This window comes from Prionailurus bengalensis, chromosome C1 (genome assembly GCF_016509475.1).
Source record: "Prionailurus bengalensis isolate Pbe53 chromosome C1, Fcat_Pben_1.1_paternal_pri, whole genome shotgun sequence".
Lineage (NCBI taxonomy): Eukaryota > Metazoa > Chordata > Mammalia > Carnivora > Felidae > Prionailurus > Prionailurus bengalensis.
Genome location: NC_057345.1, coordinates 213819449 through 213844888, shown reverse-complemented (window position 1 = coordinate 213844888; position 25440 = coordinate 213819449). Strand labels below are relative to the sequence as shown.

General features: G+C 38.4%; 1 protein-coding gene across 4 annotated transcripts in view; it reads right to left on the bottom strand.

Moving 5' to 3' along the window:
- Positions 1-25440, bottom strand: part of SP100 (SP100 nuclear antigen) — a 100370-nt gene that overhangs the window by 56970 nt on the left and 17960 nt on the right. For all 4 annotated transcript variants that reach the window (XM_043578130.1, XM_043578131.1, XM_043578128.1 and 1 more), the window contains exons 2-3: positions 3355-3517; positions 1413-1581 (exon numbers count right to left, since the gene is read on the bottom strand). In XM_043578130.1, the coding sequence (XP_043434065.1) occupies positions 1413-1581; positions 3355-3517 (332 nt within the window). The remainder of the gene's footprint in view (positions 1-1412; positions 1582-3354; positions 3518-25440) is intronic.

Sequence of the window (25440 nt, the reverse complement as noted above, 5' to 3'; positions counted from 1 at the left end):
TAGGCAAGTAAAAAAATTATACATACACACACACAAGCATTCTCTTAACTCTTGCAGGCCTTAAAATAAATGAAAATAAAATCATTTAAAAAATAAAATAGAGACTCATGCTTTCCCAGGAAAAAAATCGAGAATCAAACCTTTAGTTTTGTAGAACATCTGGCAGAGCATTGTTTTTGTGATTATTTGAATAATGTTTGTTTCACCCCGAAAGACTTAATAAAACCAATTCTCCAAGACACCTGGGTAGCTCAGTCAGTTGACAGTCCATCTTCGGCTCAGGTCGTGATATCACGGTTTGTGAGTTTAAGCCCTGCATCAGGCTCTGTGCTGACAGCTCAGAGCCTGGAGCCTGCTTCCGATTCTGTGTCTCCTCTCTCTTCACCCCTCCTCTGCTCTCTCTCTCTCAAAAATAAATAAACATTAAAAAAATTAAACAACAACAATTCTCCTTCTTTAAGGGTAAATTTAACCTTGGGTTAATTTTCTGGCTCATTACTCTGGAAACCTAATCAAGGTGGCCTCTCTCCTGTGTTATTAGGCCAACATCAGCCTACTTAAAACCTAGTGTAGGGGCACCTGGGTGGCTCAGTCGGTTAAGCATCTGATTTCTGCTCAGGTCATGATCTCACGGTTCATGAGTTCAAGCCCCACATCGGGCTCTGTGCTGACAGCTCAGAGCCTGGAGCCTGCTTTGGATTCTGTGTCTCCCTCTCTCTCTACCCCTCCCCTACTTGCAGTCTGTGTAGCTCTCTCAAAAATAAAATAAGCATTAAAAAATTTTTTTAAAAAGCCCTCGTTTAGCCCTAGTTTAGGGTTAAAAATGACTGTAAAGTGCATGTGGATTGGGAGGGATTATCTGGACACTACAAAGCACACTCTGGTTTTCCTTCAGTGTGGTGACTCTTTTAACTCTCCTTGTCCCTTGTGAGGTCCCTGAAACTTGCAACTACAGCACTGTTACATGAGATATTGATACCCATGGGCATGGTGCTGCTAAGCCAGGGTGGGTCCTTTATCCACAGCTAAGCTGACAGTTGAGTTGGGTAGTCAACTTGGTGGACTGCAGTGTGGACCACTGCAAGGAGTCCCACAGAAGAGGAGCAACTGCTATTGGCCTGTTGGGATGCTGTATTTCCTGTAATGTGTCCTTCTAAGTCAATCTGATGCCATTTGCCTCTGGTTATCCTGTGAGTCTAAAGGCCTAGTTAAGCAGACCTCCAGGTGGGTGTTGTACCATAGGCATTATACCATAAGCTTTAAGAAGGCTCATGATTTGTGTTTTCTTATATCCTCACTGCCCGGCACTGTATGTAGCAAATTGTAGTGGCTCAATATACACCTGTCCAAAAAAAAAAAAGAAAAAAAGAAAAAATATAAAACATCAAAAGGTAGATAATAAGCCTAATTACCATTTTCGAAGCTCTTATAAATGTGATCTAAATCAGGGTATTCTTGCATGTTGACCTCGCTGAACAATGCTTCTAGAAGTGGCAGGTCAAATGTCTTCTCCAGCTCATTTAGAACGTTATACACCACTCTTTGTACAGGGACCAGGTTTCTACAAGAATCTTGACAATCCTTAAAAAAATATTGAATAGAGAAAATATAAATACAGACTTCCAAGTTACAGAAGAGCCCCCAGAAAGTGATTTTATGGGTAATGTATTCCAGGTTCCCTCCATAGGTACCTTCTCATATAAAGGTTTTTTTTTTTTTCGTTTTTATTTATTTTTGGGACAGAGAGAGACAGAGCATGAACAGGGGAGGGGCAGAGAGAGAGAGAGAGGGAGACACAGAATCGGAAACAGGCTCCAGGCTCCGAGCCATCAGCCCAGAGCCCGACGCGGGGCTCGAACTCACGGACCGCGAGATCGTGACCTGGCTGAAGTCGGACGCTTAACCGACTGCGCCACCCAGGCGCCCCTCATATAAAGTTTTAGAATTTCTACATATTTGTATGTAACTCCTTCCTCCTTAAAAATATTCACTTGTAAAACTGATCTCCTCACCGTCATTTACATTAGATGTGAGAGCACCTATGAAGAGTAACAGTTTCAAAGTTAAATAATATGTAGCCCTTTAAGAACCTGGCCAGATGTTTTAGGAATACATGTTTAGGAATGATGAGCAGCTGTCCTGTTACGTGCACAATCCTTGCCTTTTCCCCAGGACTGACTTGGCCTTAAAGAGCTCAAGGAAAGCAGGTGACAGTTCTCCCCTTTTGTGAACGTGGCCGTAGAGAAAGCATATTCATAGGGCAAAGAGAAGACTTGCATTGGGGCACCTGGGGGGCTCAGTCAGTTAAGTGTCCAACTCTTGATTTTGGCTCAGGTCATGATCTCACGGTTCATGAGATCCAGCCCCTAGTCAGGCTGTGTGCTGACAGTGAGAAGCCTGCTTGGGATTCTCTCTCGCCCTCTCTCTTTGCCCCTCCTCCGCTTGTGCTTGCTCTCTCACTCTCAAAATCAATAAATAGGGGCGCCTAGGTGGCGCAGTCGGTTAAGCGTCCGACTTCAGCCAGGTCAGATCTCGCGGTCCGTGAGTTCGAGCCCCACGTCAGGCTCTGGGCTGATGGCTCAGAGCCTGGAGCCTGTTTCCGATTCTGTGTCTCCTTCTCTCTCTCTGCCCCTCCCCCGTTCATGCTCTGTCTCTCTCTGACCCAAAAATAAATAAACGTTAAAAAAAAATTTTTTTAAAAATCAATAAGTAAACATTAAAAAAGGAAGACTTGCATCTCTGTATCTCCATTAATGCCTACTACTAAAATTCACCCAAATTCCAAGACTCCAAAGGTACCATTAAAAAAAAGAGAAAAAGAAAAAAAGGAAAAGAACCCTAATAACTGAAAACTGCTGGAGAAAGAATAACAATCATCAATTCCCACATTTTGTCCTAACAGGACACCAGTTTCCTGTAGGCTTTAATGTTTTCAGATCTAAGGACTCAAACTGATGTCCATTGAAATGCGTTAATTATTATTCTATTAAATTAACTCATTTACGTTACACAGCAATTCATTAAAATTACCTTTAATTCTTAGTTTATGTTATATTCTATGCATTCCTACAAGGCATTACGCATCTCTGGAGAACTCCTGGTTCAGATCCAAGTCCAGTGGGCACCATGGAGCTCCAGTCCCTAAGTGAGAAGCAGGGCTGCCTCTGGTGATGACTGATTCTCCTTTCACTTTTTGCTTTATAGGAAACACTTACAACAATACTTGGAAAGGCCTCCCACTCATAGGAGATTCCTCAGTCAGCCAGTTGTGCTTGATGTTTGCGTCCAGGGTATTAAAATACAATTTCATTTGGGGCCAGTTTACCATATCGTGACATAACATACGTCACTTACTTCATACATTTTATTGGTGATGAGTTCACGGTCACGGAGGCATTCAAGGAAGGGAAATGTCTTTTTTATTGCATTTGAAATCTCCACCTTGTGTCTTTTGAAGTGTTTGAATACAGTCTCATAGATGAGTCTGTCATCGATGCTCTGGTCTTCTGCAGACACCCTAGGAAGGAAGGATACCATATGAAAATGGTCATCGAGATTTCCAAGATGTTTGTAGTGGCTGTAAGATTCATATATAAAGGATAAGCTGTGAAAAACTAACGTATATAAGTTAAGTGGTCCCGAGTAGAGACAGAATACATGGAATTAAAGCAATAAGCAAAGATATTATGAAGAAAGCATAAGGGTTAAGAAAGACTGAAATAAAAGAAAAAAAAAAAAAGAAAGACTTAAATGCAGGATTGAAAAAGTCTGTTCCAGTCTGTCTGGATCAAAGCCATTGTAAAGATATCTTCACATATCTGAAATATTTTTGTAATTAAAAAAATTAAATTTAAACAAAATTGAGATATAGTGAACAGAGGAATGAAAAGCAATGGAATAAACCGCACTCAAATAAAACAGTTTTGAAAAAAAAAGAAAGCAATGGACTAAAAATCTAACCTTGAAAATACTTCCTAACTAACAACTAAGAGAAAAAGAATATCAGAAAGAAAAAACAAGCTGTCCCCTTTCTGATGTAGAGCTGTTAAGAGAAATGCCATCCTGCTAATATTATAAAACTAGTTTACAAAGGATAGGATGTGGTTAATAATGATATGACACAGTATAAATTGATAATTTCACAAGAATATCAAACATTTCTCCTGGGACATCTGCCCTGCTTTGTGTTAATATAAATCTGTCTGCGCTAGTGAATCTTTTCAGGCACCTGAATTTCAGAAATCACTGATGTTTCCTGTGAAATTAATTTTAAACTGGGGTCTGTAATTCCAGTTGTTAGTTGATCATTTTATTGCTCTGATAATAATGTTTTAATCAACATCTTGTATCATGAAGACTCAGAAGCTTTCTTTGTCAAACCAGAAGAGAATCATTGCCACTTCCCAGTACTTAGCGTGCCTCAGGGAATAATGATGTCACATTATTGTGAAACATCCCTGAAAAAACAAGTTTCAGTTCAAAGACTGCAGGTTGAAAAGAAGCATGTGTCTTGTCTTTTATTAAAAACCCTGCTAAAAATGATAATAAAGAAATTGGATTCACACTGGCAAGGAGAATCGCTGGGCAATGAGAACAAGAGAGATTTCCATCAAAATCCGTAGACAAAAGTGGGCAGAGGGGTGCTAATTGCTGTTGTAGGTGAAGTATGCTCCCAGAGGTCAGAAAAACAACGGGTTTGCCCTGAAGAACCCTGAAGAGGCAGTGGAGATCACAAGGGATGGTGCTGGAAACTTACGTGTTAATTTAAAAATGGCAAATAGAACAGTGTACGTCTAACCTCTCCACCTGCAAGCTGACCCCCTGGATCCAGGCAACCTCTCAAAGGCAAACATTGCTGACCTCTCTATCACCATGTGCGAATTTAGCCTATTACCGGATTTCATGTACATGGAATAATCATACATCATGTATGCTCTGTGCCTGACATTTGCTCATTACCCATGCTGTTGGATGAATAGAAGTCTGTTCCTTTCTGTTGCTGAAGGTATTCCATTGTGTGGACCTATCACAATCTGCTTATTCATTTTCCTGTTGATGGTTATTTAGATTGATTCCAGTTTGAGACTCGTGTTAAGAAAGCTGCTGTTCTTGTACGCATCTTTTTATGGCATGATGCTTTCGTTTCTCTTGTGTAAATAACTAGGAGTGGGGCATGGTGTGAATATGCTTAGCTATTTTAGAATCTGCCAAACTGTCTTTTAGAACCTATTAGATACAGTTTTCCTAATTTAAGCGACTCTCGTCTTTGATGTGGTATCTTAGATAGTTTTAATTTGTATTACTTTAATGATGTTGAGCACACTTTCATACGTTCATTGGCAATTATGCATCTTGTTTTGTAAGGTGTCTGTTCAAGTCTTTGACAGATTTCTATTGTTGAGTTATCTTTTACTACTTACTGATGTGTAGCAGCTTGTTTTATATTATGGAAAGAATTGTTTTGTTTGATTTATGTATTATGAACATTTTCTCCCAGTCTGAGATTTGCTTAACCATGTGTTTTGATGAGGAGAAATTTTTAATTTTGATGAAGCCAAATCCATCACTTCTTTTCTGTGGTAAAAACCTTAAGGTACTAAGAAATCTTTGCCTATCACAAGTTAATGAAAATATTCACAGAGCAACTTACAATGTAGGCATGGGTCTATTTCTGGACTTCTTATTCTGCACCACTGATCTATTTGTCTATCCTTATGCCAACAGCATATTGGCTTGCACAGTGTAGCTTATAGAAAATCTTGAAGCCAATTCGGGAAAAATTGTCTTGACTTTTCTAGCTCTTTTGGCTTTCTATATATCTCTTAAAATCATTTTGTCAATTTCTACAAGAAAAGCCTTTTGGATTTTTATAGGGTTTGCTTTGAACCTATAGATAAATTTGGTAACAACTGACATCTTAATGATATTGAACTACAGTCTGTTAACACTGTATAGCTCTCCATTTATTTGGTTTTCCTTAATTTTGTCTAGAAATGTTTATAGTTTTCATAAAGAAGTCATATACATCTCTCATTAAATTTACTCTTAACTAAGAATGGTATTGCTTTTTTAAAACTGGCATTGCTTTAAATGGTATTGCTTTTTAAATTGCTTGTTATAATTGTATGGCAATAAACTAATTTTCAAAAACGTTAACCACGTATTTATAAGCCTGCTAAATTCTTGTATTCTTTTTTTTTTTTTTAATTTTTTTTCAACGTTTTTTATTTATTTTTGGGACAGAGAGAGACAGAGCATGAACGAGGGAGGGGCAGAGAGAGAGGGAGACACAGAATCGGAAACAGGCTCCAGGCTCCGAGCCATCATCCCAGAGCCTGACGCGGGGCTTGAACTCATGGACCGCGAGATCGTGACCTGGCTGAAGTGGGACGCTTAACCGACTGCGCCACCCAGGCGCCCCTAAATTCTTGTATTCTAATAATGTGTTTATATATTTCTTTTGGATTTTATAGAAAATAAAGAATCAAGTAAAACCCCTTTACTTTTTTTCCCCCAACAATTATTTCTTTTTCTTTCTTATTATAATGGTTAGGAGTTTAGACACAATGTTGAAGAAAAGTGGGGAGAATGGACTACCTTGTCTTGTTTCCAATCTTTAAAAAAAAAAAGCACTTAGGGGGCACCCGGGTGGCTCAGTCGGTTAAACATCGACTTCGGCTCAGGTCGTGATCTTGCAGTTCGTGAGTTTGAGCCCCACATCAGGCTCTGTGCTGACAGCTCAGAGCCTGGAGCTTGCTTCGGATTCTGTGACTCCCTCTCTCTCTGCCACCCGCCCCCCACACTCATGCTCTGTCTCTCAAAAAATAAACATTAAAAAAATTAAAGAAAACAAGTATGACTGATATATTAATAGAAAAGATAAGATGGGCTCATATAAAATGCTAACTTAAAACCAGACAAGGTAGAAAAAGAAGGAAAAAAGAAACAAAGCAAATGTAATGAATAAAGAACAATAATGTAGATGGTAGATATTAATAAATATGTAAATAAGTATTTTCAGTATGAATGGTGTAAACGTTCTAATTCAAAGCAGAGATTGTTGGTGCAGGAGCTAAGACGGTAACATAGTAGGAGAACCCTAGGCTCATCTTGTCCCTTGAACACAACTAGATAACAAATCATTCTGAAAACCCAACAAGTCAGCCTGAGGGCTGACAGAACACACTGAACAAGTAGAGGGAGAGAAGAGGCCACAGTGAAGAAGGTAGGAAGTGTGGAGACATGGTTTGGGGGAGAAAGGGATGGTGGGATGCTGCAGAGGAGAGAAAGCCCTGGTTGCAAAGAAAGGTGAGAGAGGGGCACACAGAGATATGCACGAGGAGAATACTTCCTCAGAACCGTTGGCTGGGGAAATGAGAGGGGCTGATTTGAGTGAGTTCTTGCAACCAATGGGGCTTGAAGTGAACTCCAGTGAGTTTTAAAGGTCTTTGGGCACGGCTGGGATAGAGCCTTGAGAGGACTGCCCTGCTCCTGGAAAGGAGGCAGGGAAACAATACCGGGACAGACAGCACAACTTGAGGATCACCTGGGCACACAGTGGGGAGATTATTCGCCCTCCTTGGGGCACATCCCTGAGAGAAGGCATTCACAGAGACACCTCTCCATGGGACAAAGTTGCCCGCAGGTATCATTTCCATCCCCCACCCCGCCACGCCCTTCAGCATAAGCACAGAACCACCTGACCCGGGCAGCTCAATGCCAACACTGGCTGCCTAGCCTGTCTGCTCCAAGTCCCACACCCCTGCACTCCAAGAAGGTGTGACTGCCTTCTTGGCCAAACCTCCTTCAGTCCCAGTGTGGTGACACCTTACCCCAGAAGACCAGTGTAGGCCCTCACCAGAGCACTTCCCCAAAGTTTGGAGTTTTAAAAGTCAGCAGGGTTGGCTGGGATAGAGCCCTGCGGGAAATGTGCTGCTCCAGGAGAGAATGCAGGCAAGCAACCCAGTGGCAGACAGCATGAAAACAGTGAAAAATGCCTGGAATGCACAGGGGGAGAATATTCACTCTTCTGGGAGTGCTTTCCTGAGAGCAGCAAACATGGAGACCCCTCTCTGGGGAAAAAGCAGTTGGCTGATGCCATTTCCCTCCCCTGTACCTCAGCATCAACACAGAACCACCTTTTAATAAACAGCACAGCACTGACACGGGCTGCCTAGCCTGCTTACATCAGATCGCACACCCCTGCGTTATGTTAATATTGCCCTTCTCGGTCAAGTTTGCCTCAGTCCCAGCGTGGCAGGGCCCTTCCCCAGAAGACCAGCAGAAACCCCTGCCCACACCATATCTCCTGAGCAGACTGTTCTGCAAGGCTTCAGTTCTAGTGTAAGTAACATCAGGTCCCATTTAACAAGCAGACCAGACCACGCCTCATTAAAACTTGCCATGATTTGACCAAGAACCAAACACTGCCCATTGCAGGCAAGGAGAGCCTCTGCAGATGCCTGCCTGAAGGATACAGCAGCCACAACACAACAGCAGAGTGCACGCAGCACATACCAGAAACACTTCCTGAAGCACCAGGCCCTGGATACCACATGACCTCTTTTTCATAAAGCCATTACTCGCAGAAGCAGGAAACATAAGCAGCTTTTCTAACACAGAGAAGAAGACAGAGATGACAAGATGTCAAAATGGAGGAATTAATCCCAAATGAAATAAGATCAGGTCTCAGCCAGAGATCTAATCAAAACAGATATAAGTAACATACCTGACAGAGAATTTAAAGCAACAATCATCAGGATACTCACTGGGCTTAAGAAAAGCATGGAAGACATCAGGGAGAACCTCATTGGGTGATGGGCATTGAGGAGGGCACCTGTTGGGATGAGCACTGGGTGTTGTACGGAAACCAATTTGACAATAAATTTCATATTAAAAAAAAAGAAACAGTTAAAAAATAATCAGTCAGAAATAAAAAATGCAGTAACTGAGATTCAAAACAGACTGGATGCAGTGGCCACAAGGATGGAAGAAGCAGAGGAATGAATAAGTAATGTAGAAGATAAAATAATGGAAAATAATAAAGCTGAACAAAAGAGAGAGAAGAATTATGGAACACAAGAATAGACTTAGGGAACTCAGTGACTCCATCAAACATAATAACATCATATCATGGAATCCCAGAATAAGAAGAGAGAAAAGGGGACATAAAATTTATTTCAGGAGATAATAGCATAAAACTAACCTAATCTGGGAAGGAAACAGACATCCAGATCCAGGAGGCACAGAGAACTCTCATCAAAATGAACAAAAGCAGATCAAGACAAAAGAGGTCACTAACTTACAAGGGAAGACCCATAAGTCTAGCTGCAGATCTCTCCATAGAAACTTGGCAAGCCAGAAGGGAGTGGCATGATATATTCAATGTGCTGAACGGGGAAAGTCTACAGCCAAGAAAACTCTATCCAGCAAGGCTATCATTCTGAATAGAAAAAGATATAAAGAGTTTCCCAGACAAACAAAACTAAAGGAGTTTGTGACCACTAAACCAGCCCTGCAAGAAATTTTAAGAGGGACTCTCTGAGGGGAGAAAAGATGAAACAAAACAAAAAAGACTAAAAGCAACAAAGACTGGAAAGGACTAGAGAATATCACCAGAAACTCCAACTCTACAGGCAACACAGTGGCAATAAATTCATATCTTTCAGTACTCACTCTAAATGTCAATGGACTAAATGCTCTAACCAAAAGACACAGGGTAACAGAATGGAAAATAAAACAAGATCTATCTATATTCTGTTTACAAGAGACCCATTTTAGACCTAAAGACACCTTCAGAAAGTAAGGGGATGGAGAAACGTCTATTATGCTAATGGTCACTGAACGAAAACCAGAGTAGCTATACTTATATCAGACAATCTAGACTTTAAAATAAAGACTGTAAGAAGAGAATGAAGAAGGGCACTATATCATAATTAAGGGGTCTATCCACACGAAGATCTAACAATTGTAAACATTTATGCCCCCAACCTGATATAACCCAAATATATAAATCAATTAATCACAAACATAAAGAAACTCATTGAAAATGATACCATAATAGTAGGGGACATCAACACCCCACTTACAACAGTGGACAGATCCCCTAAGCAGAAAATCAACAGAGAAACAATGGCTTTGAATGACACACTGGATCGGGTGGACTTAACAGATATAATCAGAACATTTCATCCTAAAGCAGAATACTCACTCTTCTCGAGTGCATATGGAACATTATCCAGAATAGATCACATACTGGGACACAAATCAGCCCTCAGCAAGTACCAAAAAGATTGAGCTCATACCATGCATATTTTCAGACCACAATACTATGAAACTCGAAATCAACCACAAGAAAAAATTTTGAAAGACAACAAATACTTGGAGACTAAACAACATCCTATTAAAGAATAAACGGGTTAACCAAGAAGTTAAAGAGGAAATTAAAAAGTACACGGAAGCCAATGAAAATGATAATACCACAGTCCCAAACCTCTGGGATGCAGCAAAGGCTGTCATAAGAGGGAAGTATATAGCAATCCAGGCCTTCCTAAAAAAAGAAGAAAGGTCTCAGATACACAACCTAACTTTACACCTTAAAGAGCTGAAAAAAGAACAGCAAATAAAATCCAAAACCAGCAGAAGACAGGAAATAATAAAGATTAGAGCAGAAATCAATGCTACCGAAATTAAAAAACCTAAACAGTAAAACAGATCAATGAAACAAGGAGCTGGTTCTTTGCAAGAATTAACAAAATTGATAAACCCCTAGCCAGTTTTATCAAAAAGAAAAAGACCCAAATAAAATTAATAAAGAGGAGAGATCATAACCAACACTGCAGAAATGCAAACAATAATAAGAGAATATTATGAGCAATTGTATACCAATACATTGGCAATCTGGAAGAAAGGGAAAAATTCCTAGAAACATATAAACTACCAAACTGAAACAGGAAGAAATAGAAAATTTGAACAGACCCATAACCATCAAAGAAATATTATTAGTAATCAAAAATATCCCAAAAAACAAGAGTCTAGGGCTGGAGGCTTTCCAGGGGAATTCTATCAAACATTTAAAGAAGAGTTAATACTTATTCTTTTGAAGCTGTTCCAAAAAATGGAAATGGAAGGAAAACTTCCAAACTTATTCTATGAGGTCAGCTTACCTTGATTCCAAAACCAAACAAAGACCCCACTAACAAGGAGAACTATATACCAATTTCCCTGATGAACATGGATGTAAAAATTCTCAACAAGATACTGACCAAATGGATCCAACAATACATTTAAAAAATTATTCACCACGATCAAGTGGGATTTATACCTGGGATGCAGGGCTGGCTTCAATATCTGCAAATCAATCAGTGTGATACATCATATTAATATAAGAAAGGACAAAAACCACATAATCCTCTCAATAGATGTAGAGAAAGCATTTGACAAAATACAGCATCCTTTCTTGATAAAAACTGTCAAGAAAGTAGGGATAGAAGGATCATACCTCAAGATCATAAAAGCCATGTACAAAAGACCCACTGCTAATATCATCACAATGGGGAAAAACTGAGAGCTTTCCCTCTAAGGTCAGGAACACAACAGGGAGGTCCACTCTTGCCACTGTTATTCAACACAGTATTAGAAGTCCTAGCCTCAGCGATCAGACAACACAAAGAAATAAAAGTCATCTAAACTGTCAAGGAGGAAGACAAACCTTCACTTTTTGCAGATGACATGATACTCTATATAGAAAACCCAAAAGATTTCACAAAAAAACCCCTGCTAGAACTGATCCATGAATTCAGCAAAGCTGCAGGATATAAAATCAACGCACAGAAATAGGTTGCATTTCTATACACCAATAATGAAGCAGCAGAAAGAGAAATGAAGGAATTGATTCCACTTACAATTGTACTAAAAACCATAAAATACCTGGGAATAAACCTAACCAAAGAGGTGAAAAATCTATACACTGAAAATTATAGCTTATGAAGGAAGTTGAAGAAGACACACACACAAAATAAAGGAAAAATATTCCATGCTCATGGATTGGGATAACAAATATGGTTAAAATGTCAACACTTCCCAAAGCAATCTACATATTCAATGTAATCCCTATCAAAATAACACAAGCATTCTTCACAGAGCTAGAACAAACAATCCTAAAATGTGTATGGAACCAGAAAAGACCCCAAATAGCCAAACCAATCCTGAAAAAGAAAACCAAAGCTGGAGGCATCACCATTCCGGAATTCAGTATGTATTACAAAGCTATAATCATCAAGACAGTATGGTACTGGCACAAAAACAGACACTTAGATCACTAGAACAGAGTAGAGAGCCCAGAAATGGACCCACAAACATATGGCCAACTTTGTGGCCATATGACAAAGCAGGAAAGAATATCCAATGGAATGAAGACAGTCTGTTCAGCAAATGGTGCTGGGAAAACTGGACAGCAACATGCAGAAAAATAAACCTGGACCACTTTCTTACACCATACACAAAAATAAACTCAGAATGGATGAAAGATCTAAATGTAAGACAGGAAGCCATCAAAATCCTTGAGGAGAAAGCAGGAAAAAAACTCTTTGACTTCAGCTGTAGCAACTTCTTACCACATCTCTGGAGGCAAGGAAAACAAAAGCAAAAATGAACTATTGGGACCTCATCAAAATAAAAATCTTCTGCACAGTGAAGGAAGCAATCAGTGAAAGTAAAAGGCAACCAAAGGAATGGGAGAATATATTTGCAAATGACATATCCGATAAAGGGTTAGTATCCAAAATCTATAAAGAACATATCAAACTCAACACCCAAAAAACAAATAATCCAGTGAAGAAATGGGCAAAAGATATGAACAGACACTTCTCCAAAGAAGACATCCAGATGGCCAAGTGACACATGAAAAAATGCTCAACATCACTCATCATCAGGGACATACAAATCAAAACCACAATGAGATACCACCTCATACTTGTCAGAATGGTTGAAATTAACAACTCAGGCAATACTAGATGTTGGCGAGGATGCAGAGAAAGAGGATCTCTTTTGCACTGCTGGTAGGAATGCAAACTGGTGTAGCCACTCTGGAAAACAATATGGAGGTTCCTCAGAAAGTTAAAAATAGAACTACCCTATGACCCAGCAATTGCACTACTAGGTATTTATCCAAAAGATACAGGTGTGCTGTTTCAAAGGGGCACATGCACCCCAATGTTTATAGAAGTGTTATGGACAATAGTCAAAGTATGGAAAGAGCCCAAATGTCCATTGGCAGATGAATGGGTAAAGAAGATGTGGTATACAGATACAATGGAGTATTACTTGGCAATCAAAAAGAGTGAAATCTTGACATTTGCAACAACATGGATAGAACTAGAGTGTATTATGCTAAATGAAATTAGTGAGTCAGAGAAAGACAAATATCATACAACTTCACTCATTTGTGGAATTTAAGATACAAAACAGGTGAACATAAGGGACGAGAAGCAAAAATAATATAAAAACAGTGAAGGGTATATAACATAAGAGACTCTTAAATATTGAGAACTAAGGGCTGCTGGAGGGGATGTGGGTGGGGGGGGATGGGCTAAATGGGCAAGGGGCATTAAGGAAGACACTTATTGGGATGAGCACTGGGTGTTATATGTAGGGGATGAATCACTGGATTCTACTCCTGAAATTGTTATTGCACTATATGCTAGCAAACTTGTATATACACTTAAAAAAATAAATTAATCGCTTAAAAAAATCACTCTGAATGTAAATGGACTAAATGCTCTATAAAAAACAAAACAAGACCCATCTATATGCTGCCTATAGAAGATTCATGTTAGACCTAACAACACCTGCAGATTGAAAGTGAGGAGATGGAGAAACATTTATCATGCAAACTGAAGTCAAAAGAAGGCCGGAGTAGCAATACTTAATCAAAAAAATTAGATTTTAAACCGAAGACTGTAACAATAGATGAAGAAGGGCACTATATCATAATAAAGGGGACCATCCAAAAAGAAAATTTAATGATTGTAAATATTTATGCCCCGAACATGAAACAATACAAATATATAAAACAATTAATAACAATCATAAAGGAATTCATTTATAATAATAATACAATAACAGTAGGGCACTTTAACTACCCCCCTTTCATCAATGGACAGATCATGTAAGCAGAAAATCAATAAGGAAACAATGGCTTTAATGACAATGGACCAGATGGACTTAACACATATATAGTAAAAGGTTGGATTGCGAGTAACTTGTTCTGTGAGTATTCCACAAGACGAGCAAATGTTTCTAATAAATTTTAACTTGATAAACAAGCAATGGCCTGCAATATGAGTAGTACATGATGCTGAACATCACGTGATCACAACTGAGCCAGTGGTTCTTCTCTCTCTCTCTGAGGCCTCGTGGGTGATCGTCTCCCATGCTCAGATGCTCAGTCTCAGGCCACAGTGTTTGGCAGAAATCAGTGATTTTTCAGAATGTTGGAAGGTGCCCACAACTGGCACTAGTATCAGTTTTTGTCACTTCAAAGCACCTATGGACAGTCCTTTGCTTTTCCATATAAGAGTAAGCTCAGGAATGATTTGCTTCATTCTAGGTCAGGCTGCCTGTGGATGTAGACCCTTTCCTCTGCTGCCTTATTGCCAGTTACATTAAATATGGTATATGACAAGAATTTATTAATACTTTACCGTAGTCAACATCCATGAGAGCATATAAATGGCCCCCATGCAGAAAAAGATTCTATTGAACAAATAGATAGCAGTGATTCCGTTAGTGATAATGAAAGTCATCCTACACAAACCCTCTTCTCTCCTGTTTCCTCACACCAGCCACAAAGGTTTTCAAACGTAAGTGCAGGTTAATTTATTTTTCTTTATATTCTGCATTTTCTTTATTATTTTGTATTATATTAAAGTGTTGTATCACTTTATATGAATTTTTGTTTTTGTTTTGGCTGCAGCAACTTTTTACTCAACATGTCTCTGGAAGCAAGGGAAACGAAAGCAAAAATGAACTATTGAGACCTCATCAAAATAAAAAGCTTCTACACAGCGAAGGAAACAATCAACAAAAGTAAAAGGCAACTGACAGGATGGGAGAAGGTATTTGCAAATGAAATATCAGATAAAGGGTTAGTATCCAAAATCTATAAAGAATTTATCAAACTCAACACCCAAAAAACAAATAATCCAGTGAAGAAAGGGGCAAAAGACATGAATAGACACTCCTCCAAAGAAGACATACAGATGGCCAACTGACACATGAAAAAAAATGCTCAACATCACTCATCATCAGGGAAATATAAATCAAAACCACAATGAGATACCACCTCACACCTATCAGAATGGCTAACATTTTTTTTTAAATTTTTTTTTTCAACGTTTATTTATTTTTGGGACAGAGAGAGACAGAGCATGAACAGGGGAGGGGCAGAGAGAGAGGGAGACACAGAATCGGAAACAGGCTCCAGGCTCCGAGCCATCAGCCCAGAGCCCGACGCGGGGCTCGAACTCACGGACCGCGAGATCGTGACCTGGCTGAAGTCGGACGCTTAACCGACTGCGCCACCCAGGCGCCCCAGAATGGCTAACATTAAAAACTCAGGCAATAACAGGCTATTGGCAAGGATGTGGAGAAAGAGGATCTCTTTTGCATTGTTGGTGGGAATGCAAACTGGTGCAGTCACTCTGGAAAACAGTATGGAAGTTCCTCAAAAAATTAAAAATACTATCCCTACGACCCAGCAATTGCACTACTAGGTATTTATCCAAGGGATACAAGTATGCTGTTTCGAAGGGACACATGCACCCCAATGTTCATAGCAGCACTATCAATAGTCAAAGTATGGAAAGAGGCCAAATATCCATCGATGGATGAATGGATAAAGAAGATGTGGTATATACATAAAATAGAGTATTACTTGGCAATCAAAAAGAATGAAATCTTGCCATTTGCGACTATGTGGATGGAACTGGAGGGTATTATGCTAAGTGATATTAGTCAGTCAGAGAAAGACAAAAATCATATGACTTCACTCATATGAGGACTTTAAGAGACAAAACAGATGAACATAAGGGAAGGCAAGCAAAAATAATATAAACACAGGGAAGGGACAAAACATAAGAGACTCTTAAATATGGAGAACAAACAGAGGGTTATTGGAGGGTTTATTGGGGGGGGGCTAAATTGGTAAGCAGCATTAAGAAATCTACTCCAGAAATCATTGTTGCACTATATGCTAACTTGGATGTAAATTTAAAAAATAAATTAAATTAAATGGTAAAAAAGAAGAAGAAGAAGAAAAGAAACAGACTCTTAACTATAGAGAAAAAACTGATGGTTACTGGAGGGGGGTGGGCAGAGGGATGGGTTAAATAGGCAATGTGTATTAAGGAGGGCACTTGTGTTGAGCGTGGGGTGTAGGTGATGAATCACTAAATTCTACACCTGAAACTAATATTACACTGTATGTTACCTAACTGGAAATTAATTAAAAACTTGGAAAGAAAAAAAGAAAAGCAGAGATTGTCAAAGTGACTGCAAAAACAAGACCCAACCCAGAAAAACCAGTATTGTCACCCAGAAAAACCCATAAATAAAGGACTCAGGTTCAGAATGGAGAAAGAGATACCATGCTAACACTAATAAACAAACAAACAAACAAACAAACAAACAAACAAAAAAGATGGAGTAGCCACATTATTTCCATACAAAAAAACTTCAGAATAAGAAAAATTATCAAGGAGAAAGAGAGCATTTCATATGATAAAGGGGTCAGTTTTCCAAGCAGACATAACAATCCTTAACGTATATCTCCCTAAACACAAAACATCAAATTATGGAAGCTAAAAGTTGATAAAATGATAATAGAAATAGACAAATCTGTTACTACAGTTGGATACATGAAAAGCCCTTTTTTAGTAATTAATAGATCAAGCAGGTAGAAAAGCAATAAGAATGTAATTGACCTAAACATCTTTGCCAAACAATTTGATCTATTTGACATTTTTATAATACTGCATCCAACAACAGAAGAATTGCTGCTGTTGTTGGAGTATGAGAATACACATACTCCCCAAAATCACACAGAATAACAACCCTCACCAAGACAGAGCACACAGTAGGCCATAAAACACATCTTAAAAAGTTGAAAAGAATAAAAATCATAAAGTATTTTCTCAGACAACACAGGAATTAAACTCCAAATCAATAACAGAAAGAGCTAGAAAGTACCCAATACTTGGAGATTTAAAGATACACTTCTAAATAACACCTGGATCAAAGAAATCTCAAGAAAAATTTAGAGATATTTTGAACTAAATAAAAATGAACAGACAACTCACCAAAATTTGTGGGATGCAAAAAAAGCTATGATTAGAGAGAAATGCAGTCTATTAAATGCATATATTAGAAGACAAGAAAGATTCAAAATTAATAATCTAAGTTTCTCCACTTAGAAAACTGGAAAAGAAAGAGCAATTTAAACCTAAAGCAGAAGTAAGGCAGCAAAAATTAGAGCAGAAATCAATGAAATTGAAAATAGGAAATAACAGAAAATTCCACCAAACCTAAAGCTAGTTCTTGGGAATGATTTAGAAAATTGATAACCTTCTACCCAGGCTAACCAAGAAAAAAAGAGAGAGAAAGAAAAGACACAAAATATCACAGTGAAAGTAGGATCACACAACTGATTCCATGGATGCTAAAAAGATAACAAAGGAATCTCCACAAATTTGATAAGTCAAACAAAATGAACAAAATCCTAGAAAAACAGAAACCCACAAAACTCACACAAAGAGAGGTAATTTGAATAGACCTATGCTCACTTTTTAAAAAACTGAGTCAAAGTTTCAAAAACTTTGAAAAAGATAAGCACTAGGTTCAGGTATTTTCGCTAATTCTACAAAATATTTAAGGAAGAAATGGTACCAATTCGCCACAGTCTTGTCCAGAAAATAGAAACAGAGGGAACACTTCTTAATTCCTTCTATGAGCCCAGCACTATTGTAATACCAAAACCAGATAAAGACAAACTGCAGACCGATATCTCTCAGACTATACATCCAAAAGTCTTCAAGAAAATATTAGCAAATCTCATCCAACAATGCAAAAAATTAACTCCAACCACGTGGAGTTTATTCTAGATATGCAAGGCTCATTCAATATTCAGAACCAATCAGTATACTCATCTAACACATCAACAGGCTAAACTAGAAAATTTGAATGATATCAACTGACACAAAAAAGTCATTTAATGAAATCCAACACCTATTCATGTAAAAACTCTCAGTAAACTAAAAATAGAGAGGAACTTCTTCAACATGAAGTCAAAAAACCTCTACAAAAAAAACCTTATAGCTAATATACTGGAGAGAACTGGCACACTTTTCCCTAAGATCAGGAACAAGGCAAAGATGTCCTCTCTTACCGCTCCTATTCAACATCTTACTAAAAGGTGTAGTTAGTGCAGACGATGAAGAAAAAAATAACGTATAGAATTTGGGAGGGAATTGGGGCGCCTGGGTGGCGCAGTCGGTTGAGCGTCCGACTTCAGCCAGGTCACGATCTCGCGGTCCGTGAGTTCGAGCCCCGCGTCGGGCTCTGGGCTGATGGCTCAGAGCCTGGAGCCTGTTTCCGATTCTGTGTCTCCCTCTCTCTCTGCCCCTCCCCCGTTCAGGCTCTGTCTCTCTCTGTCCCAAAAATAAATAAACGTTGAAAAAAAAAATTTTTTTTTTAAATAAAAAAAAAAAAAGAATTTGGGAGGGAAGAAATTGTCTTTATTTGCAGATTATATAATTGTTTATGTAGAAAATCTCAGATTGCCAAAAAAAAAAAAAAATCTCCTGGAACTAATAGGTAACTATAGCAAGGTCACTGCACACAGGTTAATATACAAAGATCAACTGCTTTTGTGTATACCAGCAATGAACAATTGGAATTTGAAAAAAAAAAAAAAAAAAACTACTACCAGGAGCACCTGGGTAGCTCAGTTGGTTGAGTGTCCAACTTTGGCTCACAGTTTGTGAATTTCAGCCCCATGTGGGGCTCACTGCTCTCAGTGCAGAGCCTGCTTCGGATCCTCAGTCCCTCTTCCCCTCCCCTGCTGTGTTTTCTCTCTCTCTCTCTCTCAGAAATAAATAATCTTTAAAATTAAATGAAATAACATAACATAAAATACTACCATTTACAATAGCACAAAAAATGTGAAATACAGTATTAATCTAACAAAATGAGTACAGTATCTACCTGCAGAAAATTATTCTAGAAACTACAGGTTCAGTGAAATCAGACTCTATAAAACCCTATGGAACACTAAAAAATAAAGGAAAAAAAAAAGAAAACACACCTTGCATTTTTCAGAGAGAACAAACAAGGAAAACAATAGGAGTTCTAAAAGTTAAAAAAGGAAAAAAATACCCATATGAAAAATATATTTAAAATATTAAATGGAAATGCAAAAAAAAAAAGGATAATATTGAAAGACACAGATCAAAAATGGAATCCAAGAAAAGATACAAAAAAGACAAAGTGACACAAAATTTGTAAAATCAAAGAAAGGTAGTTATGGTATTCAAATATAAACAAAACAAAAAATAATGGTATTCATAATCATAGCAAAGCAAAAATTAAGAAACAAATAATGAAACAAAAGTTTTATGGATGTTGAAAAGCAATTCACCTCTGATTTTTGACTCTTCACATATTCCAAAAATGATCAAAATATACAGGCTCTGGATAAATTAACAAGAATAATTTATTATTTCATCTTGTGACCTAAAAACAAGTAACACACCATTTTCCCCCAATGTCCTTGAATGTGTATCAGTATGGATTATAATCTTGACTACAAAAGGGGCGCCTAAGTGGCTCAGTCAGTTAAGCATCGACTTCAGCTCAGGTCATGATCCTGAGGTTCTTAAGTTCGAGCCCCATGTTGAGCTCTGTGCGGACAGCTCAGAGCCTGGAGCCTGCTTCAGATTCTGTCTCTTCCTCTCTCTCTGCCCCTTCTCCCTCTCTCTCTCAAAAAATAAATAAATGTTAAAAAATTTTTAAACAATAATAATAATCTTGGACACAAAAGAAGTCTCAATAAGTTATAATAAGTAGAAGCTAAACAGGCTGCAACATAACGAAAATAAACTGCCCAGAGATTTTACAAGAAAAATAAAAAGTACTATGTTGAGTCTCAAAGATGAAATAGACCTTGTGGTTAGAGGCTATTTCAAAAATAGAGGAAGAGGACTATTCCACTATATTTATACACCACATCCTCTTTACCTATTCATCAATCAGTGGACACTTGGGTTGCTTCCAAGACTTGGCTATTAAGCATAGGGGTGCATTTATCTTTTTGAATTAGTATTCTTGTTTTCTCTGGGTAAATACCCAGTACTGGAATTATTGGATCATTCGGTATTTCTATTTTTAATTTTTAGAAGAATGAGATCTTGCCATTCATGACAATATAGGTGAACCTAGAGAGTATGATGCTAAGTGAAATAAGTCAGACACAAAGAGATAAATACCATATGATTTCACTTACATGCAAAATCTAAAAAACAAAACAAAATAAACCAAAAACCAAAAAAAACCAGACTCTTAAATACAGGGAACAAACTGGTGGTTGACAGAGGAATGGTATGTTGGGGGATGGGTAAAATAGATAAAGGGGATTAAGGGGTACAAACTTCCAGCTATAAAATAAATCAGTCACAGAGATGAAAAGTACAGTAAAGGGAATATAGTCAATAACATTGTTATATGGTGTTATATAGTGTTATATGGTGACACGTGATAAGTACACATGGTGATGAGCACTGAGTGATGTGTAGAATTGTTGAATCAGTACATCAATCACATGTGGGTACACTTGAAATTAATAGAACATTGTATGTTAATTATACTTAAATTTAAAAAATGATCAATAATAAAAAAATTCTAGCCTAAAAAACATCAAACTACTTTACTAAGGAGAAAAAGAGGAGGAAAAGGAAGATAACAAAATGAGTAAAGATGGTTCAACATTAAGAAATATCCTTATATAATTCAGTACATCAACAAATAAAAGGAGAAAGTATATAAATATACCCCTAAATTATCTTAAAAGGGAATTGGTAAAACCTAGTAGCTATTTTTATAAAAACTATATGAAATAGATAGATGCTATTATAATATAAAGCCTCCAGAAAGAACAAACATTACAGTGAATACTGAAATGGTGAAGTCATTTAAATAGGAAAAAAAAAGGACAAGTTGCTTACCTATAAATATTTTTAGAAGGTTTAGCCAAGGCAATAGGGTAAGAAAATTAAGTCATTGGTAAATATGAACATGAGATACAACATTATATGTCTTACAATTATATACATAGAAACCCTAGAGAACAAAAGCAAAATCTATAAGAACTAGAAAAGGAATTTACCAACATGCGTGAATTTTAAAAAGTAGATATATAAAACTTACAGATTTTATTTGGAACAATATAAATTTAAAAGACATAAAATCATACTCCAGACACAATAGCAAATAAAATGCATGTATATTTATAAACATTTCAAAGGTATAGACCTATATGAAGAAAACCATAAAATCCTACTAAAGGAAATTAAACAAGATCCAAATAAAGAGATATATAAGGCACCCCCAATTAGGAAAACACAGTAATTTAAAAATGTCAATCCTTCTGAAATTATTGTGTAAGTGTGGTGTATTTGCAGTTTGTAATTCCACTGAAACTGGATACAGAAACTTACATGATAGAATGAATATCTGAGTCAAGCCAGGAAAAAATATGTAAAGTAGGTGGAGGAAGATTTAATATATTTAAATGTAGAAAAAAAAAAGCAATACAGATATTAGAAGACAATGTAGAAAAGTATTTTCAACACATATGAGAAAGGGTTAATTCATTTGATACACAAAGATTCCAGGCTAATAATAACATTTGACAAACCCAAAGGAAACAGACCTGAACACGTAGCTTAGGGAAAAGAAAATTAAAATGTCCAATAAACATGTGAATACAGATAAACTGAAACACCAGTGAGAAACCATTTCTTCGTAGTTAGAGTGGCAGACAGAATTTTATATGTGATGCTGCAGTGTGGGAGAAGATTCAGAGAAACATTCCTTGTTGGTGTGAGCTTGAATTGCTAAAGCCATTTCAGAAAAGGATCTGGCAATAATCTATGAATTTTAAGATATACTACAGATTAACTCAGCAGTCATTTTTGGAACCTAGCCTATGGAAATAAAAACAATATGCATCTTGTAGAAACTCCAGAACATTCACTGGCTCCCCATTTCCCTCAGAGTAAAAGCCAGGTTCTTACAGTGTTCAAGGGACCTGAAATGATACAGCCTTTCTCTCCTCTTCCCTAGCTCAACCCTCTCTGGCCCCACCCTACTCTGTGCTGTTTCTTGACTACATCGGGCACACTCCAACCCTAGAAACTTGGTGCTGGCTCTCTCTTCTGTGTAGTATGTCCTTTGTCCAGACACCCATGTGGTGAACTAATTCCCTTGTCTCCTTAAGGAACTTGCTTCATGGTATCTTCTCAAATGAGGCCTGCTCTGACCAACTCACTCCCTATTCTAGCTCTATTTTGATTCATGTCCTTACCACTCTCTAACGTATTGAATTATTTATTTCATTTAGTGTTTATTGTCTGTCTTCTCACAAAATATACATACCACAAGCACAGGGATTTTGTCTGTTTTGTCCCTTGAGTTTTCTTAAGTACCTGAGATGCATAAGACATTGGTCAATATTTATTGGTTATCAATATAAATAATTATCCATATTTATTGATGCCTACAAGTACAAAAGTTTTTATTACACATTTTCTGTAGCAAAATACAACCATAAAGACTACCCCCAAAACCTTGGCACAAAAACAGACACATAGACCAATGGAATAGAATAGAAACCCCAGAACTAGACCCACAAACGTATGGCCAACTCATCTTTGACAAAGCAGGAAAGAACATCCAATGGAAGAAAGACAGCCTCTTTAACAAATGGTGCTGGGAGAACTGGACAGCAACATGCAGAAGGTTGAAACTAGACCACTTTCTCACACCATTCACAAAAATAAACTCAAAATGGATAAAGGACCTAAATGTGAGACAGGAAACCATCAAAACCTTAGAGGAGAAAGCAGGAAAAGACCTCTCTGACCTCAGCCGTAGCAATCTCTTACTCGACACATCCCCAAAGGCAAGGGAATTAAAAGCAAAAGTGAATTACTGGGACCTTATGAAGATAAAAAGCTTCTGCACAGCAAAGGAAACAGCCAACAAAACTAAAAGGCAACCAACGGAATGGGAAAAGATATTTGCAAATGACATATCGGACAAAGGGCTAGTATCCAAAATCTATCAAGAGCTCACCAAACTCCACACCCGAAAAACAAATAACCCAGTGAAGAAATGGGCAGAAAACATGAATAGACACTTCTCTAAAGAAGACATCCGGATGGCCAACAGGCACATGAAAAGATGTTCAGCGTCGCTCCTTATCAGGGAAATACAAATCAAAACCACACTCAGGTATCACCTCACACCAGTCAGAGTGGCCAAAATGAACAAATCAGGAGACTATAGATGCTGGAGAAGATGTGGAGAAACAGGAACCCTCTTGCACTGTTGGTGGGAATGCAAATTGGTGCAGCCGCTCTGGAAAGCAGTGTGGAGGTTCCTCAGAAAATTAAAAATAGACCTACCCTATGACCCAGCAATAGCACTGCTAGGAATTTATCCAAGGGATACAGGAGTACTGATGCATAGGGCCACTTGTACCCCAATGTTCATAGCAGCACTCTCAACAATAGCCAAATTATGGAAAGAGCCTAAATGTCCATCAACTGATGAATGGATAAAGAAATTGTGGTTTATATACACAATGGAATATTACGTGGCAATGAGAAAAAATGAAATATGGCCTTTTGTAGCAACGTGGATGGAACTGGAGAGTGTGATGCTAAGTGAAATAAGCCATACAGAGAAAGACAGATACCATATGGTTTCACTCTTATGTGGATCCTGAGAAACTTAACAGGAACCCATGGGGGAGGGGAAGGAAAAAAAAAAAAAAGAGGTTAGAATGGGAGAGAGCCAAAGCATAAGAGACTGTTAAAAACTGAGAACAAACTGAGGGTTGATGGGGGGTGGGAGGGAGGAGAGGGTGGGTGATGGGTATTGAGGAGGGCACCTTTTGGGATGAGCACTGGGTGTTGTATGGAAACCAATTTGTCAATAAATTTCATAAAAAAAAAAAAAAAAGACTACCCCCAAAACCTGACTGTCCGTTAGCTGAATAGCAGAGGAGCTTATGGCAAATCCATAATTTGAAATGGTATGTTGCTATTTATTCCTAGTAATTTGGAATGAAGGGCATAATTCTACTGATAAATGAAAACATCAGGTTCAGATTAATATGTTATGACCCCATTTGTATACAGATCAAAGTAGTAAAAATCTCTCATTTGTGTGTAAAGTTTGGAACAAATTTTGGGAAAAACATGGAGTGCTACATCCTAGGCTGTTAACATTGGCTTAATGAAGAGAATCAAAATTCCACCCAGGTCCCTTCAGATCCATCTTTGACCATATTTTGGTAACATCAGAGGAAATATAAATAATAGAGCCAACGAGAGGGGAGGAGCCAAGATGGCGGAACAGCACGGAAGCATTTTGTGTGCCTCGTGTCCATGAAATCCAGCCAGACCAACGCTAAACCATCCGACACACCTAGAAAACTGATGGAGGATTCACACAACAATCTGCACAACTTGAACCACAGAATTCAGCAGGTATGCGGCGCACAGAGGTGAATCTGGGGAGCGAGAAGCCAAGGAGGGTAGGGAACTGCTTTCGCGGGTGGAGAGAGGACAGAGACTGGGGACGGGGGGAGAATATGGGAAAAGCACCCTTCCCCAAAAGCAGCTGGAGAGAAAGTGGAAAATTGGAAACGGCCATAGGGACTAAACTAAAAAGGGAGAAAGGAGAAAGGAGAGAGTTAAAATTCCATTAAGACTGTAAACAAGGGGAGCGCAAACGTTGCAACTCCACAGCACGCTACCTGGCGGTGCTCTGGTGGGAAGGGCGAGTCCCCAGGAGCAGAGTGGGGTCTGGGAGGTTCTCGGGCCACACGGGGAAGAGCGGTTCCACTGCTGGAAGGGCATTTGGTAGAGACTGTTGAAGCCACCTGTTACCAGCAGACCCCAGAAAACGGCCACATTCGCTGGTGCGGGGGCAAGGTCGGTAAGGGTGAAACCTGGTGCCAGAAGTGTGTGGTGTTTTTCCATAATCCCTGAAAAGCTGCTGCTACGCTATCTCGTGAATTTTTTCTGGGGCGGGCTGGCCCCTGACCGCAGTCTCGGGGCACCAGCAGCAGCAGGGTCCCACAAGCGTTCCTGGGTGCAG